Below are 13,299 nucleotides of genomic sequence, written 5' to 3' on the forward strand. Positions count from 1 at the left end.
GACAATCATGCCCAATTTTAATGAACCTGATGAAAACCCATTATATGAATCAGTGCTAGATTACTAAAGTAATTCTCAGGTTTGCTGACTTTAAAATTATACCTTTAATTATAGAATATTATTAGAATAACACAGATAAACACTAGGATAACTGTGACCAATACCATAAGGAAAACTGTTCTACATATTGACTTGTTCATTCACTCACCACAACCATAGAAAACAGGCACAATGTGTTCACCGGGTGTGCAGAAGCAGCCAGGGCCTTGGGAGCAGAAGGCATGCAAAAAGCATTAGTAAAGAGAGTCTGAGGCGTAAGTTCTACACAAAGTTCAACACAGCAAATGGGCAACAATTGGCAGAAAGAGAGGAGACAACTGGTGTGGCTCTTGCCCTTTAAGTTTCCCAGCTAGACTGTTCATATACGGAGATAGCTGGGTGTTTGGAAGCCTTGTCTTTGTCCCTTCACTTCTAAGAAGCCAAAAGCAGCGGAACGAACTGGTTGGGGTGTTGTGAAAACAGTAGGGAAGGAAAAAGGGTTGAAATACAGTTAGGTCATGGAACTGCTGTCATCTATGGCCACTCCCAAGCTGATACCCATAGTGGCTCACAGAAGCAACGGGAGAACTTTGATATTTATTAAAACTGTCAGCAACATATATGGGGAAAAACGTATTCGAGTTTAGTTACCAAGAACATATATGTCACCCAATACCCACAGTCTGCTAGAGCTTGTATAGAACAACAACAAAAAAATGCTCCTTGCCTCAGTTTGTCCTTAAAACGGAGTGGCAACATCAAGGAAACCCCTGGAAGATGGGCTATTTTCAAGGTTGTTATTAACAAGTGATGTGGTCCCACACAGCTGTGGGTCACAATAACTCATTATAGTACCCTACACTGCCTCCTTTAACACCAAATCCCCAAAAGCTACAGCAAAAACATTTTTTTAATGTTACAATGTTCACAATAAAGAACATTAGTAATAAAGCACAGTAGAAATGAAATGGGGGTACTCTCAAAAGAAAAGATATTCCTTACTCCAGTCCCATCTTCTGGGCACCAATTCCCTTCTACCCCAACAGGCTTGGATAAGCATCAATGTTTGAGATATTACTTAATTCCTACCTGGACTGAGATTAGACAAACTGACACTACTGGGCTTAAATTGAATGAACTATTATTTTAACCACTTTTATCTGTAGGCTGGAAGGATGGAAATACATTTCTTCCTAGGTTTATTAATTCCTTCTGACTAAGCCAAAGAGTTCTTCATTGCCATAGAAGATAAGTCATTCTGAGAATAGGACAATCGACCTATTTGTCCGGTCATTATCTTCCACAATGGACAAACACATACAAACAAGTGCTTAGCTCTGTACAAAGACAGACCTTACAGGAGAGTGCACACTGGAGCACTAGTGTTTATATTTTTTTCATAAAGAATGAAAAAAGAACATTTCTCACATTGGAGTTATGTCTATACTTCTGTCACATGATTCACATCACCCAAGAACATGCTAAGTCTCTGTAAATTGTTTCTGCTATTAGGAAAACCACAGGAATACACATTACTGTACATACGCATGCCCTGATGCAAGCTAAGATAAACACTGGGATGTGGCCCTTATCAAATCTTAGAGTTAGCAGGATAAAAAGAGTTGATCTTAAAGATTAGAGGGGAAAGAACACAGAAATGACCTACATTCCTTGGGAAAGGACTCTGTGCTTCCTTTCCTGAAGGAGTCAATTCCACTTGCTCCTTACACTTAACTGCCACTGACGGTCCTATCTTTCCTTGAAGATATTGTCCCTACAATGTTCCCTATAGTGATCCCCAAAGAAAATTTATAAATCTGATTAATGGCAATAATAACCATGGGCATCTTTTGCTAAAGTCACCACCATTGATGGGTCCTTGGTCCCCAAACCTGTGTCTTGTTTTTCCTTTCCAACTGTATCTTCAGTTAGTTTTCACAAAGATGCAAGCTTTAAACAAGCTAATTAGAAACAATGAGAAGGAGAAAAGTTACAATCATTGCCTTCATGGTGGAATCCAGCCCTCAGGAAGATGGAGAGATACAAATGCATGAGCAACTCAAGGAAAAAGCCCTTTGGAGAGGAAGATGTGTGTGCCCAACTACTATGGTGTGTGAATAGGTATAGCAATTCAGGCACAGTCTCTAGTTGCCTTTTTCCAAAGCAGCTGTGACCACCCTATTAAAGTCCCACATTTCCCCTAGTTCTTTTGGCCAAGGATGGGAGAAAATAACATTTAAAGATTTACTCCATTTCCAGGCCTGGGCCTTCACCAGCATTTGTCCCTTGGTCTTCAGATTTTCAGTTACTTGTGGGGCTGATTTTAATGAAGTAACCCATTGAGTGAGTAAAAACCACCATTTTGGAGGAGATAACATTCCCAAAGCTGTGGGTCAAAATTTCAAATGGCTTGTCATCTCTGATGGTTTAAATCATGGCCCACAACTAGGAAAGTGAGTATGATAAAAGCAGCTCAGTCTTGAGGGAGCTCATTGATATCAAATAAAATTGTATCTTCAAATGAATCATTTCTCAGTCATCATAATTACAGGTGTTAGTCTGTATGAACTCTCTTATGTTTAATAAGAGCTGAGCTCCTGCTGAAACTTTTCTCACATTCGGTACATTCATAAGGCTTCTCTCCTGTGTGAACTCTTTGATGTGTGATGAGGTTAGAGCTCTGGGTAAAACCTTTTCCGCACTGCACACACTCGTAGGGCTTCTCCCCTGTATGGGTTCTCTGATGTTTAATTAGATCTGACCTTTCACCAAAGCTTCGCCAACACTCATTACACTCATAAGGCTTCTCTCCAGTGTGAATTTTCTGGTGTGTGATGAGATGAGAGCTCCGGCTGAAGCTTTTCCCACAAGCATTGCATTCATATGGCTTCTCTCCAGTGTGAGTTCTCTGGTGCTGAACCAAGTGTGAGATGCGGCTAAAATTCTCCCCACATTCATTACAGTGGTACGGCTTCTCTCCTGTGTGGGCTCTGCGATGACGCACAAGGTCAGAGTTCTGACTGAAATTCTTCCCACACTCATCACACTTGTAGGGCCTCTCTCCCGTGTGGACTCGATAGTGTTTGATGAGATCAGATCTCTCACTGAAGCCTCGGCCACATTCGTTACACTCATAAGGTTTCTCACCTGTATGGGTCCTCTGGTGCTGAGCTAGGTGAGAGCTCCGGCTGAAGCTTTTCCCACATTCCTCACACTCATAGGGTTTCTCCCCACTGTGGGTCCTTTGGTGTTGGATCAGGTGAGAGAGACGGCAAAAACTTTTTCCACACTCGTTACATTTGTGAGGCTTCTCTCCAGTGTGGATTGTCTGATGCTGAATCAGGTGAGAACTTCTTCCAAAACTTTTCCCACACTCATTACAGTCATAAGGCCTCTCCCCAGTATGTGTCCTCTGATGCTGAATAAGGTGTGAGCTGCGACTAAAGCCCTTTCCACATTCATAACATTTATAGGGCCTGTCTCCAGTGTGGGTCTTCTGATGTCGATTAAGGTCTGAGATCTGACTGAAAGCTTTTCCGCAATGAGAACATATATGATAGCGGATACCTGTATGGACTTCTTTGTGGACAAGCAGATCAGTGACTTGTTGGAGAGGATAGCTTACCCATTCTTCTGCTGTTAAATCTCCCCATTGTCTTTCTGACCTATCTCTGCTTTCAAAGGCCTCTTCACTTTCAGGATTTTCCTCAGCATTCTCAACAGGTCTTTCAGATGTGGTCCCAAATTGTACATCTTCACTAATCTCTTGCTTGGGATTTACCTCGCTCTCACTCCTGATCTCAAAATCTGTAATAAAAAGTAAACAATAGGACTTTAAGTACAAAAATTACCTATTCTGTGCCAGGCACTATACTAAATTTTTTTTTTTGAGACAGAGTCTTGCTTTGTCACCCAGGCTGGAGGGCAGTGGTGTGATCTTGGCTCACTGCAACCTCCACTTCCTGGGTTCAGGCAATTCTCCTGTCTCAGCCTCCTGAGTAGCTGGGACTACAGGTGCATGCCACCATGCCTGGCTAATTTTTGTATTTTTAGTAGAGATGGGGTTTCACCATATTGGTCAGGCTGGTCTTGAACTCCTGATCTAAGGTGATCCACCTGCCTCAGCCTCCCAAAGTGCTGGGATTACAGGGGTGAGCCACTGTGCCCGGCCCACATTCTTTATATGAATTACTATATTCTTCATCACAGCTATCCTGAGAGTCAGGAATTGTGATGATCTCTACTTCATGAATGAGAAATCCAAGACCCAGACAAGTGAATTGACTTGCTCAAGGTCATAGCAAATGGTAGAGCAAGGATTCAAACTCAGGGTCTGTCAAAATTCATGTTTTGTATTGCTGTAATTTATTGATTCCTTAAGAAAACTGTACAGGCTAGGTGCCATGGCTCACTCCTATAATCCCAGCACTTTAGGAGGCCAAGTCAGGAGGATCACTTAAGGCCAGGAGTTCAAGACCAGGGTGGGCAATATAGGGAGAACCATATCTACAAAAAATTTTAAAAATTAGGTGGGTGTGGTGGCATGTAACTGTAGTCCCAGCTACTCAGGGGGCTGAGGCGAGAGGATCACTTAAGCCCAGGAGTTCAAGGCTGCAATAAACTGTGATTGTGCCACTGCACACCAGTCGGGGTAACAGAATGAGATCCTGTCTCTTAAAAAAAGAAAATAAGTAAAACTATATATATATTCCTGGTGTCTTGAAAGAACTGGAAGCAGAAAATATGAGACTAAATTAGAATCACTAAAAGCCAAGAGTCTAGATATTTTAAGTGAGTATGTGTGTATTTTTTAACTTGCCAAGCCTTCATCATTAGTAGCATCATGAAATATTTACTAAGAACCCATTGTGGGTTTTTTTTTTTTTCCAGATGGAGTTTCACTCTTGTTGCCCAGGCTAGGGTGCAATGGTATGATCTCAGCTCACTGCAACCTCCACCTCCTGGGTTCAGGCAATTCTGCCTCAGCCTCCCGAGTAGTTGGGACTACAGGTGAGCACCACCACACCCAGCTAATTTTTTGTATTTTTAATAGAGACCGGGTTTTACCATGTTGACCAGGTTGGTCTCAAACTACTGACCTCAGGTGATCCACCAGCCTCAGCCTCCCAAAGTGTTGGGATTACAGACGTGGGCCACCATGCCCAGCCAGAACTCACTATGTTAATGTGGAGAAAAATGAATCTTTACCTATGCCCTAGTTGACAGAAACGTGACTGACAAATGTCACTTTCTACTTTTCAGTGACCTTTTAATGAAAATAGGAGTGGGAAGATTGAAGAAGGCAAAAAAAAGATGTCTGGCTGAGAACATTCTTGGCATTGTCTAAGTATATTTCACATACAGTCTTCAAATGAAAATCAAAATACACAACCACTCTCCACAAGGAGTTTTATACCAGACACGGCACTCCCCACATTGGGTTTCTTAGTACGCTCTTCAGAAACAAAGTATGTATGTTGCGAGAAAAGAGTTTATAGATAAACTAGGTTGCTAAATGGTACATAAAATATTGCTTCCTTCAAAATTCACAATGTCTAATCACACAGTAAAGGTTCCAAGGAATCCTGAGGTAAAAAGGCCTTACAAGGCCAGATGCAGTAGCTCAGGCCTTTAATCCCAGCACTTTGGGAGGCTGAGACAGGAGGATCACTTGAGCCTACAAGTTTGAGACCAGCCTGGGCAATATAGGGAGGCCTCACTTCTATTAAAAATAAAAACAGGCTAGGGTGTGGTGGCTCAGGACTGTAATCCTAGCACTTTGGGAGGTCTAGGTGGGTGGATCACTTAAGGCCAGGAGTTTGAGACCAGGTTGGCCAACATGGTTAAACCCCGTCTCTACTAAAAATACAAAAATTAGCTTGGCATGGTGGCAGGTGCATGTAATCCCAGCTACTCGGGAGGCTGAGGCAGGAGGAGCACTTGAACCCAGGAGACGGAGGTTGCGGTGAGCCAAAATAGGGCCACTGCACTCCAGTCTGGGTGACAGAGTGAGACTCTGTCTCAAAAATAAATAAATAGGCTGGGTGCGGTGGCTCATGCCTGTAATCTCAGCACTTTGGGAGGCCGAGGTGGGCAGATCACAAGGTCAGGAGTTCGAGACCAGCCTGGCTAATATGGTGAAACCCTGTCTCTATTAAAAATACAAAAATAAGCTGGGCACGGTGGCCGGTGCCTGTAATCCCAGCTACTCAGGAGGCTGAGGCAGGAGAATCGCTTGAACCCGGGAGGCAGAAGTTATAGTGAATTGAGACCACGCCATTGCACTCCAGCCTGGGTGACAGAGCGAGACTCCATCTCTAAATAGATAGATAGATAGATAGATAGATAGATAGATAGACAGACAGACAGACAGACAGATAGAAAGAATTAGCTAGGCAAGTTGATACACATCTGTGATCCCAGCTACTCAGAAGGCTGAGATGGGAGGAGGACCTGGGACTGGGAAGTCAATGTTGCAATGAGTTGTGATTGTGCCACTGCACTCCAGCCTGGGCAACAGAGCAAGATCCTGTCTCAAAAACACACAAAAAAAATGCCCATAATTTTTAAACCCATTCCCAAACTTATTTGGGCAAGAAACCAATTTTTTGGTACTTCCATTCTTCTAACAAGTGCTTTTGGGGCTAGACTACAGAAATGTAAATTCACATTTTTTAAAGATTGTCATCTCTTGCTTTTGTTGGATATTTGGGTTACAGACTGCAACAGATCTGGGTAGATAACTATTTATGGTTACTTCGATAAAAAAAGGATTCAAGAAACTAGGGACATCAGAGAAAAGCCCAAGTTAAAAAGGAAAGCCTTCAGAGTTGCCTTTTGTTCTGGGAAAGACTACGGGAATAAAGATTTCTAAAAAAAAAAGGATTCGTTCGTCCTAATGAGTGGCAGATGACCTAGTGACCCATACATGCTTGCTAATGTCTGTCAAGTCTTGACAGGAGACAAAATGAGTCAAAAGACTGTTCAGATCAAGAATATACTGTTTGTTCTAGTTACACCCCGACCAAAGTACAGCAAAGAAAGAAAACAGGTTTGCAGATGATGTTTAAAAAAAAAAAAAAAAAATCAGCTGCCCTAATAGAATTTGTGATCTATTTCAGCATTCTTATGGAACAGCATTTGGCACACTCGAAATCCATCATTATCAACACTGTAACATCTCTAGATGAGAACCTACTCAGATAAGGAATCTGAGGCAAAGCTAGGGCTCTGAAGCCAAAACAAACGCAAAAAGGTGGCTTTCGCCCTCCCATGAACCTGGGTCAGAATCCCCTCATCTTTTAGTGCCCTAGAGAAAAAGCACTACTTAGGGGGGCATTTATATACTGGCAAGCACTATTATGCCAGACCTGTTTGGTCACTGATCTGAACAAACAGGCTGGAGAATGGAAAATGACTCAGGGCACAAGAAATCTGAACGTTTCTAAAATGTACAGAAACATTTTTTTTTTCTTTTTAGACAATATGACCTGGATGTTCCCACATTCAAACATTTGCCTGAGGACTCAAGTCAAGACAATATCCAATTAAGTGCTTTAAAAATCAAACAGCTAGGCTGTGTTGAAGAACTAAGTCATTTTGACACCATCTCAAAAACATGGAGGCAAAGAAAGGTAGAATCCTGACTTACCTAGTGAGACAACATTGCCATAATTCTCCTGCATAACATCCCTGTAAAGGTCCCTTTGTGCCGGGTCCAGAGGTCTCCATTCTTCCCGGGTGAGATACATGGCCATATCTTCAAACGTCACAGGTGCCTGAAATCACACAATGCTTCCTCACTATTCTGTATTTGGGACATCTTGAAATTAGAAACATGGTTAGAAATACTGAGGAGGAAAAGATATTAAGTGTTATCTGTAGAGTCCAAAGAAGAAATAAGCAAGCAAAAAAGAGATGTGGTAAAGAAGGGAGCAATTTATGAGTCAATTGCTCTGTCCCATGGCCAGCTATCCCTGCCCCACTCAAGAACTTTATCTTCTGGCTGTGCCTTTCTCAGGACACATCTGGCACTTGCATCACTCCATACCTTTACTCACAATGTTCCTCTTTTCCTGAAATATCCTCCTCCCACTGGTGAAATTCTACTGCTTATTAAGGTCCCGCTCCAGTACCAACTGTTCTTCAATGCCCCCTACCCCTCTGCACCGCTCCACTCCCCTTGGACTCCCCAGATAGACTTAATCATTCCCACTTCTTGGGAGTGATTCCCACACTACAGCACTTTGTTCCTACAGCAAACAGAGCACTATCACGTTGTGTCACGCTCAAACGGATGCGTCTCTCTCCCTACAGGTTGTGAACTGTGAGCTGTGAGCTGGAAGGTAGCGCCCATCTCGTCCATCTTTTATTTCCCCAGTATTTAAAGGCATACAGCAGGTGTTCGATATATGCTTGTTTGTGACTATAACGGTCCGGTACTGGGCCACTGCAGGCAGAATATCGAAGCAAGAGAATTACTAATCCCAGGGAATTTCCCACAGGGACCTGCAGTGCAGAGAAACGCCGGACGAGGCGGGTACGCAGAGACAAGGTCCGAGAAGCCACCCCTGGCTTACCTGGGACCCAGCCATGAGCAGGGTGGCTGCCATCTCCAGCGCAAGGATTCGCCTCCTGGGAGAGAAAGCAGGAAAAGCAGCTAGCAGACAGCGCTGAAGGAGGCGAAAAGCAGGGCGTGAGGCACGGAAAACAGGCCCTGCCCACTCCCCAGGGCTGGAGTTCTGGCTGTAAGGCGGGCAGGGAGGGCCCTGGACTGGGGCCGGGTCACTCTCCTCCCTGACCCTCAAGCGCGACCCGCCCTCTGTGTCGCGGCCACTGCGGGGTGGAGGCAATGCCAGAATCTACTAGGACAGCCCCCTGGCTGGGTCCCTCCCGCGCCGGGGGTCAGATGGCTGCTGTCTCAGGGAGGAGGCGCTCAGCCCAGCCCAGGGAACGCCTCCGCTCGGCCATCTCGAGGCCGGGTCCTTTCCGGCAGCTGCCTCAGCCAATCAGCGAGCGATGCTCGTAAAACACCCCGCCAATCAGCGGCGGAACACTAGGCCCGCGTCCCACAGCGTGGCCAAGAGCCTCTAGTACGCCTGCGCTTGCCCCCATGGCCTGCCGGGAGTTGGAGTTCTACTCCCGCGTACAAAAGCCAGGCAGCGGCCAAGAGCCAAGGAGGGAAAAGAACAAAAGAGTTAGAAGTAAGCGCGTCCTCCCGGTCAGGGCGACGTACTCTCGCTTTCTTCTCGTGGAGACTGCAGCACGATTAAGCCAAGGAGGCTGCGTGCTTCGCCTCACGTCCCTAGAAGATTCTCTTGAGTCGGGCCTTATTATCTGCGAAGTGAGGCCTAATTTAGGCGCTGGCATATGTTGAGCTGATCTAGAATTAGCCCTTGCTTGACAGCCCAGGTCGGAAAGGGAAGCGGCAGCCACCCACTCCCCAGGGTAGACTCGGAGGCCGCGCTAGAACTTTGAGCCCCGCCCACGCACTACATTTCCCAGCAGGGCCTGCGGTCGCACGGCTCTTCCCGGAATACAACTCCCGAGAGGACCCGCGTCGCCCGGGCGGCTCCGGAGTGTGGTCTGCAGCTGAGTCTGGCGGTGTCTCCGCTCCGGCGCTTTAACCCTGTAGGGGCGTGCGACCGCGTCCTTTTCAAGAGGGCGCCCCTTGAGCAGCGGACTGAGTGGCGCCCAGCGGCGAGGAGGCGAAAATCTTGGGGGAACTCAGAGTGGCGGTATAGGGCGTGTAAGGGGGAGATAGCCAGACCCTGGGGCGGAGGGCGAGCCCTCCTTATCGTCCCCGAGGGCTTGTCTGCTACTAGGGCTGTTGGCGGCCTCCCGCACCGAAGGGACCGTGGGCGTCTGAGGCCTTAAATCAGGCGGGCCTTCAGGATGTTAGCAGTCCCTGTCTGGTTGAAGATAGGCAGCCAAAAGCCCGAGTAGGGGGACGAACAGACTTACCTCCTGTCCCTCAAAAGATCCACTAGATCGTCGGCTCCAAAATCTGAGAGACCACGAACGGATCCCAAAGCACCAGCGTACTCTCAGACCTGGCGTTCGGAAAGATTCTAGAGTGCACTGGCAGGTCCCGGAGGTCTCAGACTGGCAGGTAGATCTCAAATCGGTAGACTTGCAGGCGAAGCCCAGATATCGTAGGCAGATCCTAAAGACTCAGATTCCCGAGGTCTCAGACTTGCAGGCAGTTGAGAGAAACCACAGGCTCGTAGACAGATCCCTGAGACCACAGAGGCTGGCCAAGAAACCACCAGCGACTAAGCTGCATTCAGCTGGATCTCCTCGGACCGGGAGGACTCACAGCTTTCCCTTTCCCCAGCCAGGATGAGGGAATTAGACAATGAGAGTCGAGCACTAGGGAAAGCAAGCATTCTGCGTGGGGAAGAGCTCCGAGCTCGCTGTAGCCTTGGAGAGGGAAGTGATGGAAAAAGAATATAGCAGCTTATTAGGGACTCCCACCCTCTTCAAGTTGTAAATATCCCCAGAACCTTGGCTATGTGCCCGGAAGCCTGTTGTCTCTAACTGTACAGGAGACTTCTCTTCCTAGGCTGGGAAAGGGGCCTTTCTTTTGTTTTGCGGATAGATCCACCCACTGAGGAACTTGAAAATTTTTTTCAAACGTAACTCCAGGCTATGCTTTTATTAGTGAGTGTCCTTTTCCCAGTGCCCAGTTACTTATGATTAAATTACTCAAGTGTCTAAAAAGAACTAGAAGGACCCGACCCAGCCATAATGCAGACTTTCCCATTCCTTCTCTTTCCACCAGCAACTGTGGGGCTAGGGATTCTTCAGATGTCGCAGAATTATACCATCCTATCCCATCTAAAATTGATCCGAGGCTGGTCCCTTGGGTTACCAAAATGTAGTAACATTAATGTAACTAAAGTTGTTATACAACCCCCCATTGCTAAATTTGACTGGCTACAAAAATTAAAATTGATTCAAGAAACACCTAAAATTGAGTCCTGGAGGGTCTCCAAGAGGCAGTATCTCCAGTGGAAAGAATGTGGGCCTCAAGGTCAGACAGACCTGGTTTGGAAACCAGGCTGTGTATCCTTTGGGAAGTCATTGAATCCAGGCCCATTTCGTTTTCTCTAAAATGAGGGTCATCATACCTAAGGTGGTTGTGAGTCCTGAGTGAGATGATTAAAGGGCTCCAGAGAGTGTGCTCTTGGATGATAGCCGTTACTTTTTATTAACCCTGGCTTTGGCGGTAAGGGAAACTTCCAGAAATGCTTGTGGGTATATTGGTTAAGAAAATATTGGAAATCAAAGTGGCTCAATAGTTGTGTGGATAAGAGGGTGACATTATCCTCACATTGTGTTTCTTCCGGAAATTCAGACAGAACAGAGGTTGGGCCTGTTTGGTGGGTTCAAGTGAGTGGTGTGTTGAGTCTAGTAGGGCATAGGTACTTGGGGCTGCCAAAACCCCAGCTTCAGGCTCAGGGAAACTTCTGGGTCAGAGGTTAATAACTATGCTTCTTGGAGAGAGGAGGGTTGCCTTTCAGACCAGCTGAAGTAATTGCAGGTTTCTAACTGGGCCTAAGGTGAGCTGAGGGCTTGAGCCCCTCAGCCCAGCGGGGTTCCGTTTTCATCCCTTCTCTGACAGATTGCTTTGTAAACTTTCTTAGGCCTTCCCCCACTCCTTTGCCCCAGTGCTTTAAGCCCTTCTTTGTCTTCTTGCTGTTTCTTTTATTCCTCAGGCCTGCAGGGCGGGGGCGGGGTGGCGCCCAGGACAACTCTCCCGGGCTCAGCTTGGCTGCCTGCCTCCTTCTGTAAGTGCTTTTTTCTTTCTTCACCTGGGACCCTCCAAAGGTTGGAAAGAGAAGAGAGGCTGGGAGCGGATGGAAAGCATGACTGCATCTGAAGCCCCTGGGGGGAGTGGGGAAGAGGGAGTGGAAGGACAGTGGCTGAGGGGCTTCCTGTTGCAGCCTTCAGCTGGACTCAGGGTTGGGGTCACTGGAGGAGGAGGTGGCTTCCTGCTCCATTGTTCAGGACTGCAGTGTTTCTTGGGAATACTTACTGTATGTGGGTTTTCAGTAACCAACTTGGAAATCTGTATTCGTTCCCATGATTCAGCAAACAATGAATACCTACTGTGTGCAAAGGCAGCAGTACAGCCTGTCATCACTGGGCAAGAGGCCAGAAGAGCCATTTGGTCAGGGTCTCCAATTTAGGCTCTCAACATTATCTCTAAATAAGGTTAGACATGATGTTGGATCCACTGGCCGATGTGATCAAAGACCCTCCTTGTATATCCTTAAAGCTATACTCTGTTATCAGGCCACTGTGCCTGTGGAGCACTGTAAGTTCTTATATTTTAATAAATCTTATAATTATCTTGTGAGCAGCACAATTGTCATAGTTTTTTGTATCAAAAACATGAACTTGCTAAACATTTTAAAACATGCCTTGATGTGTGTAATCCTGTTTTGTCACCTCTTCATTTTCAAACAGACGGGGTACCCCAAAAAGTCAAAATGACCTGGGCTTCTCATGACCCCTGCTAGGAGGGATGATAAAGGCTCATCACTGCACAGGGAGTTGGGGACATGGGGGACACACTGACTTGCAAACAGTCATTGCAGTCCAAGTGCTATAATAAGGGGTGAGCTAGTCTGCACCGAGGAGGGGGTGGATTCCTAGCTGGCGGGGAGTGAGGGAGGCTTCACCGAGGAGGTGACATCTGAGCTGGTAAGACTGTAGGAGTCTGGAGGTGGAGAAGGTGGGAGGGAAAGCATTCCAGTCTTCAAGAACAGCATGTGCGAAGGCACGGAGGCGTGAAAGGCCAAAGCATGTTCCAGGTTGGTCAGGATTGGTTATGGCTAGAGGGAATGGTGTGGGGGTGGAGCAGCAGGGGGAGGAAGCAGAGCAGGGACAGTTCCTTATGTCCCCTTGCCTGCCTGCCTGTTTGTCTTTGCCTTTGGCTGTGAATGGCAAAGCTAGTGATGAGGTAAAGATGGAGGAGGCCTGGGGACCGGCCTGGGGTGAGGAGAGCAGATTGACTCTGCAGGAGGAGGGGGAAGTGGAGATGATTGGGAAGCTCTTTATGACCTCATGCATTTCAGTTGGTTTTCTCCAAAAGAATCAATATTTTCCAAAAATGTAGACAATTGCATTAAAAATGCAATACAAGGCTGGGCATGGTGGCTCACGCCTGTAATCCCAGCACTTTGGGAGGCCAAGGCGGGTGGATCACGAGATCAGGAGTTCAAGACCAGCCTGGCCAGCATGGTGAAACTC

At 46.4% G+C, this 13,299-nt stretch overlaps 1 protein-coding gene and 1 long non-coding RNA gene across 5 annotated transcripts in view; one reads left to right on the top strand and one right to left on the bottom strand.

Moving 5' to 3' along the window:
* Window positions 1-92: 92 nt before the first annotated feature.
* On the bottom strand, window positions 93-10,926 carry ZNF436 (zinc finger protein 436). Of its 3 annotated transcripts, none has more exons than XM_017534517.2 (4): window positions 10,003-10,926; window positions 8,619-8,673; window positions 7,691-7,817; window positions 93-3,846 (listed from the first exon to the last, which is right to left on the bottom strand). In XM_017534517.2, exons 2-4 carry the CDS (start codon window positions 8,649-8,651, stop codon window positions 2,594-2,596), a joined length of 1,413 nt encoding a protein of 470 aa, XP_017390006.1. In that variant the 5' UTR covers window positions 8,652-8,673; window positions 10,003-10,926; the 3' UTR covers window positions 93-2,593. The 3 variants fall into 3 exon arrangements, with proteins under 3 accessions (XP_017390006.1, XP_037596571.1, XP_017390007.1); XM_037740643.1 differs by having other exon boundaries at window positions 8,619-8,711; XM_017534518.2 differs by lacking the exon at window positions 8,619-8,673.
* The window catches only part of LOC119472129, a 30,571-nt gene continuing 26,386 nt past the window's right edge, over window positions 9,115-13,299 (top strand). Inside the window, exons 1-2 of one of the 2 annotated variants that reach the window (XR_005201235.1) lie at window positions 9,115-9,242; window positions 11,760-11,831. This is a non-coding gene — a long non-coding RNA (uncharacterized LOC119472129). Of the gene's footprint in view, window positions 9,243-11,759; window positions 12,463-13,299 lie in introns of those variants that run through there. The other variant, XR_005201234.1, reaches the window with a different exon arrangement.

This window comes from Cebus imitator, unplaced genomic scaffold (assembly GCF_001604975.1).
Source record: "Cebus imitator isolate Cc_AM_T3 unplaced genomic scaffold, Cebus_imitator-1.0 Scaffold87, whole genome shotgun sequence".
In the NCBI taxonomy this organism is placed as follows: Eukaryota; Metazoa; Chordata; class Mammalia; order Primates; family Cebidae; genus Cebus; species Cebus imitator.

Coding starts and splice junctions, on each gene's coding strand:
- ZNF436 (XM_017534517.2), bottom strand. CDS start 8,651: ATGGCAGCCACCCTGCTCATGGCTGGGTCCCAG. Junction 7,818..8,618: donor TGCTCATGGCTGGGTCCCAG/GTAAGCCAGGGG, acceptor GTGTGATTTCAG/GCACCTGTGACGTTTGAAGA. Junction 3,847..7,690: donor TGGCAATGTTGTCTCACTAG/GTAAGTCAGGAT, acceptor TTTTTATTACAG/ATTTTGAGATCAGGAGTGAG.